The sequence below is a fragment of the Pyrgilauda ruficollis genome, unplaced genomic scaffold, assembly GCF_017590135.1.
Source record: "Pyrgilauda ruficollis isolate IOZ18807 unplaced genomic scaffold, ASM1759013v1 scaffold161, whole genome shotgun sequence".
Lineage (NCBI taxonomy): Eukaryota > Metazoa > Chordata > Aves > Passeriformes > Passeridae > Pyrgilauda > Pyrgilauda ruficollis.
Genome location: NW_024514876.1, coordinates 948,252 through 969,255, shown reverse-complemented (window position 1 = coordinate 969,255; position 21,004 = coordinate 948,252). Strand labels below are relative to the sequence as shown.

Here is a 21,004-nt window from a genome sequence, read left to right as displayed (position 1 = left end):
GCAAGCAGAAGCCCAAAGCAAGATGCACAGCTTGATACGAAATCAGACTGCAGGCTGGCCGTGGCCGCCGATCCCTATTTATACCTTCCACAGTGGGTGTCACCACTGCTGCTTCTTCCCATGAGGCTGGCTACTCCAGCCATTGGTGCCAAGAATAATTTCTCAAAGGGAAGGTTCCTTTCAAGAAGCCTGGTAGACAAGGAAGATACTTTACATGTCTCTTGCTAATTTCAAAAATACATTAGCAATAATGTTTTATGAATCATCAGCTTTTTGTTTATGATGCAAACTTACAGCATTAAGCCAGGAAAAACACTGTCCTAAATTACATACCAGGAAGAAATCATTAAAGGTTATTGCATCAAAGAGGTCTTTATCTCTCATTAATTTATTTTCATTTTATTTTGACTTGAATAAGCAGTTTTGATGCAAGGTGCTGAGGTTGGAATATGTAAGATGAAAAAGAAAGAAGAAATACCAAGTTTGCTTTTCGAGTGATGTATGAAGAATGATGTAAGAACTCTGGAAAGATCAGAGACACGGAGATTAACCTTTAAATCTCTCCACTGCCAAAATGACAAATCCAAAGCACTGCTGTGAGACAAGTGAGACCAAGGAGGGATCTTGTAATGGGCACGGATGAAAGGTTCTTCATACATGATTGTGGCTCTCCAGTAATCCACAAAGGATTTGTTTCATTATGTGGAGAGTGTAAAGGAAGGTAAAAGTGCTTTAAGTATTTCCTGTTGTTCAGTGAAAGATAATTTCTGCACTTCTCCTCATTATGGATTGTAATTGTTGCTGGGAAAGGGTGGTTTTGAAGCAGTGGATGGGAGTAGAAACATCCTATGGCAAATTTCTCTGTCAATACAGGCTGCATTTTAATCAGAGCTTTGAGATTGCTGTCCTGGGACATATAAAGACAGAATTCCTGACAGAGCTGCAGAGCAGTCACTGCCCTGTGCACTTCTACCTGGGCTGGAGAAGCTGGATTTGCTACAAACTAGAGGCTCTCTATCAGTAATGGTTCTAAATCTTAATTAAGCAAAGAAAATAAAAAGTAAGAATCCTTTTGCACTTTTGTAATCAAAATTCAGGCTAAGCTTCTTTTCATGAGATGTTTTGCTGAGGTTCCAGAGCACTGGCCTCCCTAGGGAGCCCCTTTCCAGTGGCCATGGAGCAAGGGGCAGGCATTCCATGGCTTTCTGAATCCAGCTGTTCCTTCTATGAAATTCTCCAAACCTCCTTCACCAGGGAAAAGTGAGTTCAAACTCTTGTTGAAATCCTCACTCAGTGTCAGGATTGTGGATTGGAATAGCTATTGTTATGGCACGTAAATGATCCCTTTACTTAAGGACTGACTTATCCCAGTATTCATGGATTTACCAACATTTTATTACTCTTATTTCTCTTGGAAAGATGTCTCCCCTTTTCTTTGCCTCCTTGGATGTTCCTTATCCATGCCATGAAAGGCAGAAGCATTCCAGTGATCTCTCCAGCAGGCTGGAGACAGGTGTGGAGAGGCTTCCCAAAGTGATTTACTCCAAGCTGGCCGAGCTGCAGCTGACGCACTGGGCCTCCCTCTGGACCAAAACACACAGAAATAAAACTCAGAATAGGTAAAAGCTCAAACAAAGTTATTGTGCAGAGGAAGGAATCACCAGATTTCATTCCTAGGACTGGAGAACATAATTGGGAGTCAGGGTGTGGTGGCAGGAGAGAACCGAAACTGCTGTAAGCTGCGTCGCTGGAAGCTTCGCCTGCTCTGCGGATGATTCCTCAGGAATTTCCCAACAGCTGCGTGCAGCAAGCATCTCCTGAGTGAGCACACATTCCTTCCCCAGCCCCGCAGTTATCACACGGGCACATCAGTGTAGCTCAGGCAGAAACACGGGATGACTTGTACTCCGTGGGAGTGGAGGGTGTCTGCAGGCTGGGGACGCTCCTGCCCGTCCCAGACACCTCGGTCCCCTCTGCCCCCAACAGCTCTGTGTGCCTGCAGCAGCCCCCTGTGCCCAGGAGCTTTGCTCTGCACACACACTTCCCTCTGTCTTGTTATTTTTCCTGTTTGTCTCCAGGAAATGAGAGCACTAGATAAACCAAGACAAAACTAAGTAATTGTTCCGAGACCTTAAAAAATTAAATTAAGCTTTCCCTCGTGTTTTCATTCAGTTATTTGAACTCATGAGCTTCCTGGGTCTGTCTCATCAGCACAAAGGAATAGGGAAATCTTATGGAAATGTAGCTTCCAACGTTTGCAGCTCCATAATTTGCAGCTCTTTAATAAATGAAGTGTTTCCAGGGTGTTTTCTGCTGGGGAACTGTTAATCACAACCTGCCTCTCCTGAGCTGCCTTCCAGACTCATCCCAACTTGTAGGTCCACAAACAACATCAGAGCGTCCCAGAAGCTGAGGCTGTACCCTCCAGGGGCTTTCCAGAGGCATATTCATAATTTCTGGATCACTAGAGTCTTTTTCTGGCCGTGTCATTAGTTCTCTTTCACCTCTCAGGAATTCAGGACAGCTCCTTTATGAAAGTGGACCTGCTGGATGTGGTGGAAAGGGTGGGAAGGTCTTTGATATGAGCTCAGGGAATCTGGAGGAGCAGCTAGATGTCAGTAGCAGTTCGCAAGAGGAGGAACCAGCCCACAGCTGGTGGGAATCAGCTGGGGCTGCCAGCAGAGACTGGGAAGCTTTTACCTACCATAGGTAGCCAGGAGTTTCCAGAAGACTGGAAACTGGAAGAGTGTCAGTGCAGTGTCTTTATATTTCTAGAAACAAGAGTGTGAGGACTCAGATTGGGAAGGATTGAGGCCAAAAAGGGCAGCAGTGGGTTATCTCACTGCCTGTCTGCACTGAACAAGGCAGGAGCAGACAATGGGAATGGAAACGGAAAGATTTGCTTTTCAATTTCTCAGCCAGAGCTCTGAGAACAACTAGGATATCCACTTGATCCAACACAAGGAAATTTGCCATTATAGACACTATTTGTATCTCTTTTGATCTCTTGTGAAGCACTGGCCATACATGAAGAATTCTTCAAGTCTCCATCAAGTCTGGGGCTTCCTGTAGGGCTGGAACTAAACTTTAAATAAGGCTTAATTTAGTCTTGGTTTAAAAACTTCTACCTTTGGCCACTCCTCTGAGTCATTGCAGGTGTTCCAGGACTGCATTATCGTGTCTTGTCCATGGATACTATTAGTGTCTGGTAGGTGAAATAAAGAAATATCACTGAAACATCTTCTCTCTGTGTCCTCTCACAAGGAGAAGGGCACCTTTCACCTGCTCCCTGAGATATTAGTGGTTGAACTTCTTCAGGCACTTGCTACCATGTTAAGTAAATTTCTGTTTCATCAGAGAAATTGGTGTCTTTATAAAAGAACAGGCAAAAGAAAAGTGTGCCACACTATACTGTATGTCCAGTCCTGAAGTGGTTTTGTCTTTGTACCTGCTCTCCTCCTGTCCTGAGTCTGGCTGTTCCATAACCTCCAGCCTTTGATGGAAAAGGAATAACCAGGAGTTTTGCTTTACTGGGTCATCTCACAGGTGAATGTGACCTTGTAACAGCCACACCACTACCAAAACCACCATTGCTTGGCTTTCTGGACCAACAATTTAATCCTCAAAACACCCTCATAATACTTTGAAGTGCCAGTTGTCCAAAGCCAGAGTGACTCTGCCAGCTCACCGTGGCCCAGGGCTGCTCTGGCAGGTCAGGGCCAGGACAAAACCAGCTCAGCACCAGCTACACAGCTGCTGGTCAAGGCCAGGGAGGGCCTGACCTGCCTGCTCTGTGACAGTTGGGTGGCTCTGGGTGTCCAAACCGAGTACCTGGCTTTTTTCTCAATTCTGTTCTCTCATAAGCTGCACTTTTTCAGTTCCCACTCTGCTCTCTGCAGCTCCCCAGACAAGGTGTGTTTAACGCAAAGATGATCTTTCAACCACTCTTGATATTCAGGTTGAAACTCTTGGCAATCAGAGGATGACCAGTAAATGACTCAGTCACTGTGTGAAGAGAGGAGATAAAGCTTTTGCCTCCAGTCCTTTTCCCAGTGTGAAGATTCCCATAGAATGAAAGGGATAGGTTTGAATATGAGCTGTGTCAGCAGAAATTGAATCAGTTGTGGAGACCAAGATTTCATCCTCAACAGTCTCCAGGCTGTGGGATGGAGCATGAGAGGGCTCAGCCCAGATCCATCAGCACTAGACTGGGACCAAGGCAAACTGTCTCTGGATGTTCCATCACTGACTTTCAAAATTCTTCTAAAACTGTGTTTCAGCCCAGTGCTGTGTGGGAAGGACACCAGCCTCTGCCTGAGCTGCCTGTCCATGGGGGCATGTGTCACACAGGAATGGGCAACATCTGCCTCAGGCTCTGACAGCAGGGAGGAGCTGGACAAAACCTGCCAGGTCAGCAAGGCCACTCTCTCCTGCTGGCAAAGCAACTTTGTTCCCAGTGCAGGATGGTCCTGACCAGTTTAGGTGCCCCTTGCTCATGGATCAGCAGCTGGGGCTCAAAAGGAACTCAGTTTCAGACACAGGTTCTTGATTGCATTAGGCAGAAGCAAAGTTTTATTAGAGACATTTTTCACCAGCAGGTACATAAGTGATCATAGCCCTGGCTGACTACAGCAATAGTCTTGGTGCTGGGCCACACACAGCAACACAGACTGAAAAGCAAATAGCAAAATAAAGCAGAATGTGGCTCAATGCTCTGCTCATCCCTCTGACACATTGCTTAGCATGGCTGAGCAACAGACGAGCACGCTCCGTGCTCTCTGCAGACACATGCACTAAATATTCTCTCTCTTCATCTGTAGCTCTGCTTCAGGCTTCTCTTGTTGGATATTCTCGTTTCTCTGCTTAATCACAAATTCTTCGGCAAGGCACTGGAGAGATCAAAGGAAACATTACTGTGTTTATAGCAAAAATAGATTCTTTCCCACACTGTCATTCCCTACACGTGATCGTTTCACAAGCCAATTCAATTAGAATTTCAGATAAATACTGCCCCTTCCTGGGAAGATCTGATGGCTCCTGCCAGCCTGGCAGATGGATCTGTCACTGGCTGCAGCACAGACTGCCTCAAAATGCCAAAAGGTGGAAGCTGCTGCAGACACTGCTCCAGCAGTGATCTGGATGAGGGAATGGCATTGGGGTCCTTGATAAATCAATGCCCCTGCTCATGTCGTTCTCCTGGACCAACTGTCACTATATTTCCTTCTTTTCTTTTCAGTTTGGCTGGAAGTTTCCCTTTGAATTAGGGCTACTAGTTATCTGCCAGTATTCCCACGATTCCTGCCTTTTTTTTGCCCACCTGATTTCTGAGTACATTTCTTTTATCCCACATTTCACATCAGTCCTTCCTCCATGCTCTCCATGGCTTGCCTGCCTGCTGGCTCTGTTCCTCTCCCTTCTATCCCTCTTTTCTTTGGCAATTCTCAGCAGAGTCCCAGCTCCCAAAAGCTCTCCTCTCAGCCACTCCTCTGTTGCTCCTGTCCTATATTTCCCAGGGGCCCCACAATAAAACTTTCAAGTAGCACCTGTAAGCTACATAGGAAAGATCTTTCTTCCAGCCCATCAGTGTTGCATTAGAGCAGAGAAGACTCTGGAAACGTTTAGAGTGGAACAGTTCTTACCTTGGATCTCCGCAGCTGCACAGGATGGGATCTGGGCAGACGAAGTGTAAGTGTGGCTTGTCCTAATGATGCCTCCTCCTCCTATCCCACTGCTTCTTGCAACTCCTCCTCCTAGACTTGAAGACTGACCAATTCCTCCTTGCTGACTGAGGAGACAGGAAAATAACATCTTAGTGACAGAAATGACAGATAAGATAGAGCTACAGATTGTCAGCATCGCTACTGCTCTCAGTCTGCTTCCCTTTTCAGCAGAAAATTGGCAAAATGTTGCAATTCTCCTTGTGGCACCAATACCACCTTGACACCAGGCAGGCCAAATAGGTCAGTAAGGGAGAAGGAGCTCAGCAGGTCCTTCACTTTGCTCTTATGTTGAAATAACCAGGACACAGGTATTTTATTGTATTTTTTTGCTGTGTCTCAAGCCCACTTACATAAGGTCCTGCTGGCCGCCCTCCAGCAGGCAGCGGTAGGTGTGGATCTCCTGCTCCAGGCGGCACTTAACGTCCAGCAGGATCTTGTACTCTTGGTTCTGGCACTCCATCTCTGCCCTCAGGTCAGCCAGCTGCTGCTCCACGCAGGTGATCTGGCTCTGCAGCTCAGCAAGGTGGTTGTTGTAGCGACACTCTGTCTCCGCCAGCGAGGACTCCAGATTGTCCCTCTGAGGAGCGACATGGGACATAAGACAAATACAGGCAGGAGAAACGCTGCATTTAGCTATGACTTCTGTGAGATGGATGAGGTTTGCACCAGCTCGTCACCCACCTGGCTGAGCTGAGCTTGGAGATCGATTTCCAGGGCTTGCAATTGGCGTCTCAGTTCAGTCACCTGGTTGTTGCACGTCTCCACCTCCTGACCGCTCGTAATAACCTCCCGATTCACCTCCTCAATCTGAAATCACCAATCCAGGATACAGAGCTTCAGGGAACGTGCAGTATAAGTTGGACCAAGTATTAAGGAAAGAGCAAAGAAGTTAGCAAAGACATGAAACAAGAAAGGTTTGGGTGGAAACTCTCATCCTAATGGTAGTGTAAACGTGGCTGGTCATTCCTCTTGCTTTTCTAATAATGCTGCTTCCAGATCTTCTCACCACTTACTGTTTTGTAGAGAATTCTTACTGCAAGTCCCACCAACATGCAGCACTTCCTTCAGCCCATGACAAGGACACAGGGTGGCAGTGTCCCTCCCTTGTGTCACTTGGTCAGTGTGAACAAACACTAAATATTCTTACAGTCTTTTGTGTGGTTTTTACATGCAACAGATCCCTGTGGGATGATTGCCGGGGTGTTAGCCAGGGAAAGACAGAGCTGTGGGAGTTATTTACTCACCTTGCACTCGTACCAATCCTCAACTTCTTTGCGGTTGCGTTCAATCAGCGTCTCATACTGGCACCTCATCTCCTCCAGGATCTTCCTGAGGTCTGGGCCAGGGCAGGCATTGACCTCCACGCTCACATCTCCAGTCGATTGCTTCCTCAGACAGCACATTTCCTGGAAACACCAGGTCAGGTTTAAAACAAAAGAAAGAACTGAGGGAGCCAAGTTCAGAGCCCTTCAGAGCCCTTCTCTGATGAACCTGCGCAGCTCCAGGGTCACACGATGGTCTCCATCAACCACTGCCCTCCGCAGCAGCACCCCGGAGTGATGGATCCCACAGGAGCGAATGCTTTGTACGGGAGAGGGCAGGACCTACCTCCTCATGGTTCTTCTTCAGGCAGCAGAGCTCCTCCCGCAGCGACTCCAGCTGTGCCTCCAGGTCAGACCTGCACAGCGTCAGCTGGTCCAGCACCTGGCGCAGCCCGTTGATGTCGGCCTCCACGCTCTGGCGCAGCGCCAGCTCCGTCTCGTACCTGCCAGGGAGGAAGCAAGAAAGAGCAGTCAGTGTCTGACACCACCAGCATTTCTGAGCTCTGACAGGAAAACCTTCCCCTCTGAAAGGCAGCACATGCTGGAACAGCAGCTTGGCTGAACCCTCACTGCTCCCAGTCTGCAGATCCCTTCTGCTTCCTTTAATGTCTACTCTAAACCAGCCTGGCATCCCAAACTCCCCCTCCTGGAACTGCCTCTAATTAGACAATGGATGAGAGAATCCTTCTGCACAGCCTCCAGCCTGTCCTGGGTCACAAGAGAGCAGCTGAGAGCCCTGAGGGCGGTGACAGAGGAGGGGACAGCCCCAGGTACTCACTTCACTCGGAAGTCATCAGCTGTCATCCTGCTGTTATCGATGTTCAGAATGATCTTGTTGTTGTCTATGGTTGCACAGACAATCTGGAAAAAGAACATTTGTTCCTGGTCTCTGCTCCTTGTCCTTGGGCTCAAGGCACCCACTGCCTGGTGCAACTACACTCTCCTTCTCCCCCTCTTTTTTCAAAATCCTGGGTATTATGGATGGGGATCTGACAGGTGCAGCACTCTCAGGGATGTTCAGGGAAGGGCAGTGAAATCATTAAAATTATAACATACATGGTTCAGGTGCAGAGAGTCCAGGAGGTGTAATTACTGTCCAGCACCTGTTACAATCCACCTCAGCCTCTTAAATCTAAATCATGAGATTTAAAGTTTTATTTCAAGAATTAATGATGTGCCTATCTTATTCAGTCCCTTTCCTGGATTCTTTTCTCTGTATTCTTTGTGCATTGACATCTTAAATCTTTGCCAAACACTTTGCAAAGATTTTGAATTTTAAATTGCCCATTCTAAATGTGTTATGGCCGTGTTCTCTTTTTTCTTGGCTTTAATTAGATGTTCTATATTTCCCAATTCTACATGAAAGAGTAAACTAATAAGGAAAAGGAAATAAAGTTTAACTGAAATTCTGCAAGACTGATGACAATAACATAAATTCAGGCAAATTAATGTGATCCATTATTTATTTATCTTTTAGTTCTTTTCTTGCCATGTATCTATTTGACCACCTTGGCACAAAATAAATTCATAAAGACTACTGAGCCCATCCAGATGAATTCCACGAAGTAAGATTTTCCCCTTCAATATGTCTGATGAATAACAGCAACAGAGACAGCCCACAAACTCTCCAGTTTGAGGTCTGGACTTTCCACAGGCAGAAGCTGTAATAGCTGCTTGCAAAAGGCATTTTACAATGATTTCTTACTCCCTATAATGGACTGAGTTATGAACCAGCACCAGAGAGAGCCTTGCAAAGGAGAAAGCAGCTGGGAGGGGATGTTACCTGGTTCTGAAGATCTTCTATTTCTTTGTAATAGCAGCTGTAGTCCCGTGGCTCACAAAAAGGGCCCTGCTTGGCATACCACTCCCTGATCCTGCACTCCAGGTCAGCATTCTCTTGTTCCAGGCACCTCACCTTGTCCAGGTAAGAAGCCAGGCGGTCATTCAGATTTTGCATGGTGACCTTCTCGTCACCAGAAAGAAGAATGCCATCACCAGCAAAACCACCTCCACCAAGACCCATACCCATGCCACCTCCCATGCCACCGCCAAAGCGAGCGCTGCCACCACTGAATCCCATGCCTGGACATCCTCCGAGGACAGCGGCTCCTAAGCCACCTCCATAGTTTCCACCGACCAAACTGCCGGTGCTCAGCCCTCCTCCGTAATTCACACCGCCGCAGTAGCTCCTCCCGGAAAACCCTCGGCTACCGCCTATCCCGCAGGTCGTGTATCTTCCAGAGGAGACCGAGGAGATCCGCGCTCCGCCACCACCACCGCCACCGATCACACAGCTGCCCCCGCTGGTCCTGCCCCTGAGAGAGCCAGTTGTCTGCTTAATACTACAGCTCATGGCGAGGCCCAGCTGCAGCGCCAACCCACAGCCCAAAGCAAGATGCAGAGCGTGATACTGAGTCCGACTGCAGGCTGGAGGCTGCTGCAGGTCTCCATTTATACCTTCCAGAGGGGGTGTCACCTGTGGGGTGTTTCTTCTTCCCACGGGGCTGGCTAGTCTGGCTGTTTATGCCAAGATTAAATAGCCCATAGGCAGTTTCCCTCTAGAAATCCCAGTTCACAAGGAAGATACTTTACATGTCAGCAGCTTATTCCAAAAAGTAAAATAGTGTTTTATGAGTCATCAGCTTTTTGTATGATGCAAACTTTGCAACAAGTCAAGAAAAAAAGTTGCCCTAGATTATGTACAAAGAAGAACCATTGGTATTTATAACATCAAAGTGCCTTTTATCTTTTATTAATTTGTATTTATTCTTAGTCCAATAACCATTTTTATATCACATGGTAGAGCTTGTGAAACAAAAAATGGAAAACTAATAGAATTTCTCACTTTCTGAAAAGTGTGAACAGTTGTGACTGTAGTAGAGAACAGACCACGAGCACTGTGGTGTGGATGTTGGTCACCTGGCACAGCTCTAATACCTGCTCTATTGTGAGACTTCCAAAATCACTGAGGTAAATCCCCCATGGATTTAGTTTCCTATTTATAGCTTAAATGTCTTGACACAAGAAGTCAAGTTGCTCACACTGCGAAGCTCAGGCCTGCTCAGTGTCCCCTGTGCATGAGTGACACACGGGTTGATGTCAACTGCATGAAGGACCTTGCTGAAGTTATTTTTCAATTGCTTTAATTGCTGTCCATGCTTTCTCAGTTTGTGGTGACGATAGATAAAGACAGAGATGACAGGAAAGGGAGTATCCACAGGTGATATATCCAGATCCCTGGACTCAGATGGGACTCCGCAGGTCTTTGCCATTACGAAGATTGTGCTGTGCACCAAATAAGAAGGAGAAAAGCTTTCTGCATTTCTTATGGAGTTTTTCTGAGCAGTGGCAGGCATCAGCACAGCCTGGCTGATCAGAGGAGCACAACCTTCCAACCAGGCAGGCAATAGCCAAGGGAGAATTCAGAGAACTGGCTCCACCAGTGCCAGTGTCCTTCTCCAGCTGCCTCTGTAATGAGAGGATATTCCGCTCTCCGGGGGACGACGGCTTCTGTTCCCTACAGCGTGGAATTTCCACGCAGCTCTTACTCACAAAGCAGCCTTTGACTGGAGGACGTCCATATGTACAGGAGCAGTTGTGACAGATCCCTGTTGGCAGTGAGGGTGACACTGAAGGAGCTCTGAGAGCAGCATCACCCCTGGAAGGAAGAGCAGAGAAAACCAGCGCTTATACCCTCAGCCACTTTTACTCATCAGAAGTTGGTGACTGCTGTCACCATGGTAGGAGAGTGTCCCCAAGCACATTTAGATAGGATCATCTTCACACCAGCATGAGTTAAAGCTCTCCACTCTCCAGTGGGATAATTTATTTCTTTACTTAGATCAAAAATGATAAAAAGCTGCCTACCCAAGGCTGGCGGCATCCAGGAATATTCATTATTCATATGGTGCAGGGAAATAACTTGCTTAAGGACAGAGCTGAAGTCTGTCAGAGCTCAGATTCCTCGCTGAGACTGCAGTGCCTGAAATACAAGTCCATCCTCCCCCAAGACACAGCCCCTGTGCTCCCCACACAGCCTAAACTCACAGTCGGGAAAATCAAGAACAAAAAGGAGGAGAGGGAGCAAATCTGGCTTTCATCCGTCATTTTGAGGAATATAATTGAAGACAGGGTGTGGCTGTTGGAGCCAAGAGAAATTAATATAATGCTTGCTTGGAGCTTCGCTTCTGCTGGGGAGGTTTTCATGAGTTACCCAAGAGCAACCTGCAGAGATGGGGCTGGGGGTGCATTTCTTTCCTTTGCAGAGCGTTGGGTTCAGGAGGAGACCCTGCAGATGTCGGGCATTTTTCTACAGGTGGGCATAGAGCACCCACCCCTGCTTCCTTCAGCAGTTCTCTGATGGGAAGAAGGAACAGGTCGTGCTCCACAAAACAAACAGCAGCAGCACTGTACAGCCTTTCACTCATGTCCTGGTGGAATGGTCCACAGACTCTCAAATCCCAATTTACCCATGAAGATTAGACATGACCATACAGTTCTTCTCAAGAACTCATATTTAGGATGCAGTTGCATTCTTTGGAGTTTTTCTGGGCTCCTGCCAATGTCACTGGGGCATGGAACATGTGTTTGATACAGCAAATGCACCCAGCAGCCGGTCCCTGACTAACCTGGTTGTATCTTAAACACAAACTGTGGTGTTCATGTCCTCATGGCCATGTCAGGGCTCCAGGGCTCGGCACTGAGACAGGCACAGGCTGTGTTCCCTCAGTGCTGACTTTTTTCCCCACTAAACTGATTTATTTACCTCCACTTTTGTTATTACTGTGTTCCTGTAGCCTTGGGACACAGCCTTGAGGCAGAACAGAGGGAAGGGACTGTGCAAGTCTAAGACATAAACGTGTCCCTAAAGTATTTACAACCTCAGTGTAGACTGGAGGAAACAATTGGTTTCAGGTGCAGGACTGGAGGAAACAACTGGTTTCAGGTGCAGGAAGCCACAAGAGGCCCCACAAGAGGCCAGGACAATCAGCAGTGGTCGCTCACAACATCAGTGCCACGCTGCTGAGTCTTGTGGGCTTGATGGATGAGAAGAGAGAGTGAAAGGGGAGGAAGAGGGGATAAGGGTGAATTTTGGTGCCCAGGCATGGAGGAGGCAGGAGGATGCCACATTCCCAAGGGGTGCTGTGGGCAGGACAGTCTGGTGCTGTGGGAGCTGTGGCTGTCGCTGTGCCCAGCCCGGCTCCACACGCTCACCTCGCTTTGCTTATCAAAGCTGATAATGTTTTCTTGTGTCAACTACAAGAAAGGTGTGTCTGGTTCAACAGAACTTTGCTTTCATAAGCATTGCCTCAGTGATGTTTGTGCAACCACACTGGAATATGATTTTATCTTGTCACTTGTAATTACCATTAATAATTTGCATAATGGCCATTAGGCATCACTTATTAAACTCTCCTTTGATGTGATACTGAGCCGGCTCCAGGCCCCATACTCCCATCTTTCAAATGCAGACCACGACTTTTTCCTGACTAGTGACTCACTGGTTTATACCACCATGTTTAGCCAAATCCTGTAAGGCAACTGAAATAATTACCACAGTGGGTTTGGTAACAGCACAGCCTTAAATACGCCTTGGAGACCGAGAGCTTTACTCTGTTTCAGCTTCTTTCTTGCTGAGTGTTCACATCTGCAGACTCTGAGCATTTGCAGTGCTGAAGGAGAAGTCCAGCAGGACATGGAGCTGGACACAACCAGGTTTCTTCCTACCAAAGTTCAGTCTCCCCTGATTCACTTGATGAAGAGTATTAGATCCTTCCAGAACCTGCCAGGTGCTGACAGTGCAGTCAGGCCTCCAGCAGGTGCATCTCTGGTGGCACTGGAGGTTATCACAGCAGAGGAGAGTCCTGGAGAACTTAGGACATATGGGAGTTGTGATGGGTGATGAAACTGCAGCAATTCACTGCATGGAGAGCTGAGCACAGTGCAGGACAGGAGGGAAACCAGGGCTTCAGCCTGTGGTCTCTGCTGCAGAGCCACAGGATCAGGTCACAACTGGACAATCTGGAGTTTCAGGTACTTCCTGCACTCAGGCACTGTCCAGTGGTGCAACAGAGCCAGGCAGGCAAAGATGCAGGGCAGCCAGAACTCCCCAGACTGTCTTCTTTTATCTTCAGATCATACTTGTGCTAAAAAGTCTCTTAATTTCAATACACTTTCAATATATGGCTCATACTGGTAGTTTAGGTTATATTATTCAGTGCACTGAACTGAGAAATCTCCTGTTGGGTTACAACAGCAATTTGCTCATCTCTTGTAATTCTTTACAAATGTTACATAGCCAATAAACAAAAATCTAAACGCCACAAATAGTTACTGTGGGTGTTAGTCTGTACCTGTCTGCATACTGTATGAAACAGACTTTTGTAGAGAAATTACAGTTTGTGCATCACAGCAGAACATGGCCTGCTTTTCCAAATGCACTGTGCCTGTAATCAGAGATAATTGTCTGTGCCACGCAGTCTGAAGCTCATGGCTGATTTCCAGCATTGGTAATTTACAAAACTATTTGTTTTCTTCCAATTTCTTCACTGCTCCCTTAAACCTCTGGTGTGTTAATTCCTCAGGGGTTTTTCCTGATGGTGGTGTAATTCCCATGTTCCTGCTCTCTTACAACACAGACGCATCTGCTGGAGCTGTCACAGTGCGTTTCACTGTCTGCTTGCCAGCCCAAGTGCTGCTATCAGCCCTGCTCCTTTTGGGGGCATCCACCCTTGCTCTTTGTATCCTTGGGTTCCTCTCCCTGCCCTGTACCTTCAGCCCAAGTCTCTCTGTCTTGAAGTTGCTTGTTTGTTCTTGCTTTGCAAGATTTGCATGTCACAAGAGGACAGAGCGAGCTCCTTTTGAGCTGCACAGCCCATGAGCTGCTGTGCAGTCCAGGTCCCAGGTCACTCCTGTTCTGCTGTTCCATGCACTGTGTCCTCCCCATTTCATTTATTTTCCCTTCCCTGTCTCTTCCTGTGCTGTCTCCACAGCTGTCACCATTCCCCATCACTTATAAACACTGGGCAGGGAAGGCAGAGTTGTGTTTCTGCACAGATGCAACGCAGTGACCTCAGAGGTGCTGCGTCAGCACTGAGGTGGCTTAAATCACCCCAAAATGCTCTGCATAATTAGTGCTGCAGGAATGGGAGATGCAGAACCGAGCAGGGAAAGTAACACAGAGCTTGTCCAGGAGCTCATTAGAGCAATTACTCCACAGGGCTAACAAGTGTCCTGGACAGAGCCCAGGAAGAGGCCATGGCCGAGCTGTCTGAGCTGTTTCTCTCTTTAGAAACAGACACTAAATCAGACTCATTGTATTCCCCAAAGCCTTATTGTTAGAAACCTTCATGTCAGGCCCCTGTCTAAGGTCAGTCACCAAACCCCATCCAACATCTCATGAGAGAAAGAGCCCCACAGTGAGGAGCAGGGGCTGTGCCACCACTCCCAGCCCATGGCTCGGACGTTGCTGCCAGCGAGGAGGGACAGGCTGGATCCTGAGCCTTGGCTTGCACACACAGCAAAATGCAGTTGTGTTCCTAAATGTGTTTGCCATTCCCTTCTCTGGACTAATAAAATGACAACAGCTTTTTTTTTTCTTTTTTTTTTTCTGTCTGTCTGTTTATTGTGTCTCGCTTTTAAAAAAATTCTCTCCCACATATTAATTTGTCTCACCCTTTTATCTTCCCACATGTTGCCAGCTGGTTCTTCCTGTTTGCCTTTTTTACAAATCCATTTAGAGGTTCTTTATTTAGTGTTTTCTCTGGGAATTGTTTTCCTCCACCAGAAAGGTGTGGAGAGTCCAGCAGAGCCTGGCTTTCAAAATTCCTGCTTTGGTATTATTTGAGAAATCTTGTTGTTCTTGATTTTATCCTGTTAGAGTGCATCTGTAATAACTCAAAGGTGTTGTGTATTACATTGTACTATGTGATATTATGTATTATATTACATTTTATTATATTATATTAGCATATGCCTGCTTAAGTGAAGACTCCCTTTTCTTTGCAAGGTCTCTCTCAGTCGCAGACTGTCAGTCAGACAGCCCTGAGATCCCTCCCTGCCCTCTGCCCAGCCTCCCTGGGTGTTTCTTTCCTCACCACCTTCTGCTTCATGTCTTGGCTCTTGCTTCCTTCTCTGGTAGCAAATATCCCTTTCCACAACATCAGCTGCTCCTTCTCTCCACCCTCCATCCCCATCCTCAGCCTCTGAGCTCAGCTGGAGCACTGATGGGAACATGGCTTGTTTTCCTTTTTCCCTGTAGTGATTGCTGTGTGGTTGGAGACTGAAGGTGGATTCATAATCTGTATTTTTTAAATACTTGTATATTGATTTACTTGTAGAAATTATTTCCCAAGGCTGTATCAGCAGGAGCAAAGTTTTATTGGAGACAAGCCTTGGTTGCTGTTGGAGAATGGCCACAACCCAGGGAAGCCTGGGTGAGGGGCAGTGGTGGGATCAGAGCAGGGTGGCCAGGAGGTGCCATCCTGCAGAGTCCCTTTGACTGCTGCTGGAGCACAGCTGACAACTCCCAGGTTATTTTTGCCTTGTTTTTCCAAAAGACTTTTGCTTCAGAGAGCTCCTCAGGGGATGTGCAGTGGGGCTGGCAGGGACTCTCTGGTCTGCAGTGACCTGAAGAAGAGGGGGAAGAATTTTTTCAGGGGGGTCTGCATCCTGTGCCTTTCTCTTACACCACTTTGCTTTTGTACTGACCTTTCTCTTTCCCTCTTCTCCCCAGCTTTGCTAAATTTTATCCTTGTTGAAAGACTTGTGACTGACTGATTCCCCTGCCAGTTCCTCCTCCCCATGTTGTGCTGAAAGCCTTGTTTAAACACACATTTACTGCTGGGCACCCCCCAGTGTCAACACAACTTCTCTGCAGAGGTTTGTAAATAAATATCCCATAGCTGCATCCCTTATCTCTGCTTCCCACCGCAGCCCAGTCAATCCCAGTGCCCTACCACCAACAGTCACAGCTGTGATCCCGAGCGTCTGACTCCAGCCCAGCCTCTCTCCAGGGAAAAGCCCCTCCAGCCTCTCTTCATCACCCAGAAAAGCCTGGAGACCTCCTGTTGTGCAGGTACCCAGCACTAAAGAAGCAGTTCATGGTCCCCCTTCCCTGGAGGCCCCCTCACCTGACAGTCCCTGGGCTGCCCAGGGCTCAGGGCAGGCAGGGCTGGCACAGGCTGGCTTTCAGCCCCGCGCTTCTCCCAGCTGCTGCGGCACCGACTCCTCTTCCTGCCGACCCTCTGTGGAAAAAGACAGCTCTGGACACCCAGGCCGCCAGCACTGCCACCCTGGAGGTCTCCCCCTGCCCTCCTCACTGCTTTAGCTCTGTCTCTTCAGTCACAGTCACAGTTCCCCCTCCCAGCCCCGAGGTCAGCTGCAGCCACCACCCACCTCTGTCCCTCACCTCTGTCTTTTGGCACATGATGCTTTTCCATCTGGCACTCAGGATTACTCCAGGCAAGCACCAACAGTGCCGCTTCAGCCCTTGCAATAGGTATTTTGGGACAAAAACCTGATTTTCTTGTAAATAATTTAGGACTGGAGAGTCCAGAGGAGCCCACATCAGGGCACCACCATTCCAAAGCCTCCTCTCCCAACAAAACAAAAGGAGTAGGTGGGTGCTCAGGGCAGTTTTGTGTGTGTGCAGCCATGTCTGGAATTAACAGCCTGCCTGTTTCAAAACCACAGTCAATGGAAGGCAAGGCAGAGCCAGCTGCTTTGCATACAAATTAAACTTCCAAAACTTTAATTAAACTTGTTGTGCGAAACTGAAAATGTTTAGATAATTCATCGTTTCAGTTAATTTACCTGCTAGTCCCTAATCCTGTCTCATTCTGGCAAGCCAATAAAACTCAGTTACATGGCTGTTTGTCCAGCTGCTGGTGAAGTTGCCCTTAAAGAGCTGCTGAACTGTGCCAGGAGCTGGGACAGCTCTGGTGGCTCTCCCAGCCTGTTCCCTGGCCCAAAAATTGTTTTTGGTGTGCTCCCTGGACATTTATCAGAGCCAAATCCTCAGATGCCTCATGGTTTTCTAATCAGCCCTGTCTGGAAGCAGGTCAGCACTAGCTCCTCACCACAGTGTTGCTTTTCCTACCAGGATCACGAATTTTCATATCCCTGTAAGGCAAAGCACAGAGATTTTAGGGTGCCCAGCTCTGTTTGCATACATGATGTCGTGTTGGCCACCCTCCAGCAGGCAGTGGTAGGTCTGGATCTCCTGCTCCAAGCGACACTTGACGTCCAGAAGGGTCTTGTATTCCTGGTTCTGGCACTCCATTTCCGCTCGGATCTCAGCCAGCCGCTGCTCCACGCAGGAGATCTGGTTCTGCAGCTCAGCCAGGTATTTGTTGTAGCGACATTCGGTCTCCGTCAAAGAGGATTCCAGGTTTTCTTTCTGAGAATAGAACAAACACACAGGTACCTGGGTTTGACACAAGAACAGCCCTGCTGGTGGGAGCTGGAGCTGTGAATCCTTGTGGCATCGCCTACCATAGTGAGCTGGGCTTGTACGTTGATTTCCAGGGCCTGCAGCTGACGTCTCAGCTCAGTCACCTGCTTGTTGCTCGACTCGATCTCCTGGCTGCTTGTGACAACCTCCAGATTCACCTCCTCCACCTGCAAGGTCAGAAAAGAGCGACCCTTTCCTCACCTCCCCACTGCATCTGGTGGTGTCCAGGACCTCCCCTCACCCTGCAGTGCCCCAAGCACGTCCAAGGCTGACACCCTGTTTATTCCATTCTGACCCAGTGACCCAAGTGGTGGTGCCTCTGCTGTGGATGGAACACAGAAATCAGGCAGTACAATTAGATCTGAGCACATCTGTGACACTTGTTGTTATTAGGACACCTCTTAATCGCTCATTTTTTCCCTTCCCCCTTGGGGCAGAGCTGGTGCAGCTCTGCAGACACGAGGTACCTTGCAGGCGTACCACTGCTCCGTCTCTTTGCGGTTGCGCTCCATCAGCGTCTCGTACTGGCACCTCAGATCCTCCAGGATCTTCCTGAGGTCTGGGCCAGGGCAGGCATTGACCTCCACGCTCACATCCCCAGTTGCCTGTTTCCTCAGACAGCTCATTTCCTGCAGGAAATACGTGGCTGTATCAGTAATATCCATCCACCCTTGGGGAGACTTTCCTTCTTCTCAACTCCCTGAGAGAGCTGACCTCCTCGTGGTTGGTCTTTAGGCAGCACATCTCCTCTGTCAGAGCCTCACACTGCAGCTGCAGGTCGGTTTTGCAGCTGGCCAGCTGGTCCAGGACGGGCCGGAGGTTGCAGATGTCGGCATCCACGTTCTGCCGGAGACCACACTCGGTCTCGTACCTTAAACCACAGGCAGCAAACAAAGGTCAGCCCGGCAGCAAAGCAGGGCAAGGCCTTCAGTTGAGGTTGGGGGAAAAAAATCAGGATCAAGTTCTTTCACTTCAGAACATTGCCAGTGGTATCAGAGATCTGTTTTACTATGCAGTGTGACAGGCAGAGGGTTGGCAGGGGGATCTCCCCGTCACCCCCTTCACCTGCCCTTCCATGGGCCAGCAGGGGACTATACTCACTTCACTCTGAAGTCATCAGCAGTCATCCTGTTGTTATCAATGTTCAGAAGGATTTTGTTAGTCTCCATGGCTGCACACAGGATCTGGAAAAGAAATTGTAGAGGAATATGTGGGCTTGCAGCTTCCTGCTTCCTCTGCCTCCAGAAGACTCTGGAGGAAACACCTACCTGAGGTATTTTATAATAATTCCATATATTGGGGTTATTAACCAGTTATGTTGCATCACAGCAGGGAAACCCATGCGCCAGCTGTGTGGACCTGGCCTTGCTGAAGCATCAGTGCTCAGTAAATGCAGGATGCCCCCTCCCACAGACCATCATTTCATATAAACCATTGCTTCAGCTGCCCTTTGACAGGGCTCTGTGCACATGTGAAAGCAAAGCCCAGAGAAATATTAGGATTTTCTTAACAAACAAGGGTTTACCTGGTTCTGAAGGTCTTCAATTTCCTTGTGGTAGCAGCTGTAGTCCCGTGGCTCGCAGATGGGCCCCACCTTGGCGTACCACTCCCTGATCTTGCACTCCAGGTCGGCATTGTCCCCCTCCAGGAGCCGCACCTTGTCCAGGTACGAGGCCAAGCGGTCGTTGAGGTTCTGCATGGTCGCCTTCTCGTTGTTAGCAAACAGGATCCCATCCCCACAGCCAGCCCCAGCCCTGGGGAAGCCACCTCGAGTGCAGACGCCTCCTCCGCTGAATCCCAGGGCAGAACAAGCCCTCTGGCCGGCTCCGAAGCTCCCGCCGGCCGCGCTGCCGGCGCTCAGCTGCTTCCCGAGTAATCCCTCGCTTACGCTGCCGCCGGAGAAGCTGCCAACCACAGCACCCAAGTCATAGGCAGCGTGTCTCCCCGAGGAGGCAGAGGAGACCCTCCTGGCAGTGCCAGCTGCGTTGCTGCCTGTGCTGCCCCTGCCCTGGGTGCAGGTGGTGACGACCTGCCTGACAGTACAGCTCATGGTGTGGGTGCGGAGCCAGCAGAGCCCAAGGCAAGCGCTCAGGTCGCTGCAGGATCCAACTGGGATACCTCTGTCCCCTGGTCCTCTATTTATACCAGTCCCTGTGGATCGTGCCACTGGAGAAGGGTTGTTTATTCTTCCTCCTTGTGACCTGGCTAGGAGGTGTTTTCTTTTTTTTTCAGCCGGAAATAATTCCCCAAAGGCGTTTGTCTCCAGAAATCCCACAACAGAAAGATGCTTTGGTTAACAGAAGCGTGTTTCAAAACTACATCAAAAATGTTACTTCCTGAATCATCAGGTCTGACTTGTGATGACAACTCAACAACAGTGACACAAAAACCCGACGATACCCAAGAGTGCCCGGGGAATGAAGCACCACAGCAATTATCCATCCCCGCCGTGGGCGAGTCTACCCGGAAAGTGAAAGCTGTGGGAAAGGCACCCTATCTGACAGAGCCTGTTCGACCCCTTTGTGACCAGAAACGAGGGTGTCCCCTCACTCAGCTGGCCTCAGTCCCTGGGAGCAGGGCCAGGAGACCACCCTGGGCCTGCAGCGAGGGTCTGTTCCATTCCACGTGGCTGTTGGAGTGAGCCCCTGGTCTGGGTCTTTAGACCTCAAATGCTCCAGGAGAGCACAGAGGAATATTGCACTGGAATGTACCAGGGCTGGTTTATCCCTTCTCTTTATTCTACATCCATCAAAACATCCCCTTGAGGAGGTCTGGGTCGTTTTTCTGCTTTCAAGGGTGGACAAAATAGTCAAGTATTAATCCAAAATATGAAAGGATATTTGCTGGACACCAAACATGCAGTCCACTGAATATTCACTGCCACACAGGATGTTTCATAAGATTTCTGAAACAGTAATGTAGAGAATTTCAGGAGATGCATGACTCTACAGAAGTCTGATCCAGTTCCAACCAGCGCCATGAAAACTCTCCAATACAATCTAGGTGTTAAATTTAGAAAGGACAATAGAAAAGATCTTTTTAAAAGTTTATTAAACTAATTTTTTAGTCCTGGAATGCTAAATTGAGGAAGAAGGGAAATAATTAAAATGTTTTGTCATCGGAATCTTTCATTTTATTAATAACATTAATATAGCAATGCTAATATTGGCTGGCTCTCACCCACATGTGGTTCCTCCTTGGGTTTGGCATCCAGGTCACCTGGCCATGTGGCATAAAGAATGTGTCAGGTGCAGCCTGGCTCACAAATACTGCTTCTGCCATTTGGGCAAGTTCATTAAGCTAAATTTTATCTTGACACTGCAAATCCAGCACTCCTGAACTGCGGGGTGGTTCTGTGGGTGCCCATCCTTTGTTAGAGCCATCGTCAGGAAGGGAAGCTGGAGTGCTCTGGTGCCACAGTGGTGGCCAGAGCCTGCCTGGAGCCAGGGATCAGGGTCAGGCAGGGCTGCCTGGAGCCCACCTGCAGCCTGGTCACAACTGGTCTTTTT

At 48.4% G+C, this 21,004-nt stretch overlaps 2 protein-coding genes across 2 annotated transcripts; both read right to left on the bottom strand.

The window, feature by feature from the left end:
• Nucleotides 1-4,542: 4,542 nt before the first annotated feature.
• LOC121351087 (keratin, type I cytoskeletal 19-like) lies at nucleotides 4,543-9,395 on the bottom strand. The gene is made up of 8 exons (XM_041462947.1): nucleotides 8,826-9,395; nucleotides 7,821-7,903; nucleotides 7,329-7,485; nucleotides 6,965-7,126; nucleotides 6,402-6,527; nucleotides 6,071-6,297; nucleotides 5,640-5,785; nucleotides 4,543-4,889 (listed from the first exon to the last, which is right to left on the bottom strand). The coding sequence occupies exons 1-8, from the start codon at nucleotides 9,393-9,395 to the stop codon at nucleotides 4,864-4,866; spliced, it is 1,497 nt and encodes a 498-aa protein (XP_041318881.1). The 3' UTR covers nucleotides 4,543-4,863.
• Nucleotides 9,396-16,199: 6,804 nt separating this feature from the next.
• LOC121351090 (keratin, type I cytoskeletal 19-like) lies at nucleotides 16,200-19,545 on the bottom strand. Its single transcript, XM_041462952.1, has 7 exons — nucleotides 19,021-19,545; nucleotides 18,597-18,679; nucleotides 18,210-18,366; nucleotides 17,963-18,124; nucleotides 17,537-17,662; nucleotides 17,215-17,441; nucleotides 16,200-16,287 (listed from the first exon to the last, which is right to left on the bottom strand). Exons 1-7 carry the CDS (start codon nucleotides 19,543-19,545, stop codon nucleotides 16,200-16,202), a joined length of 1,368 nt encoding a protein of 455 aa, XP_041318886.1.
• Nucleotides 19,546-21,004: the final 1,459 nt, after the last annotated feature.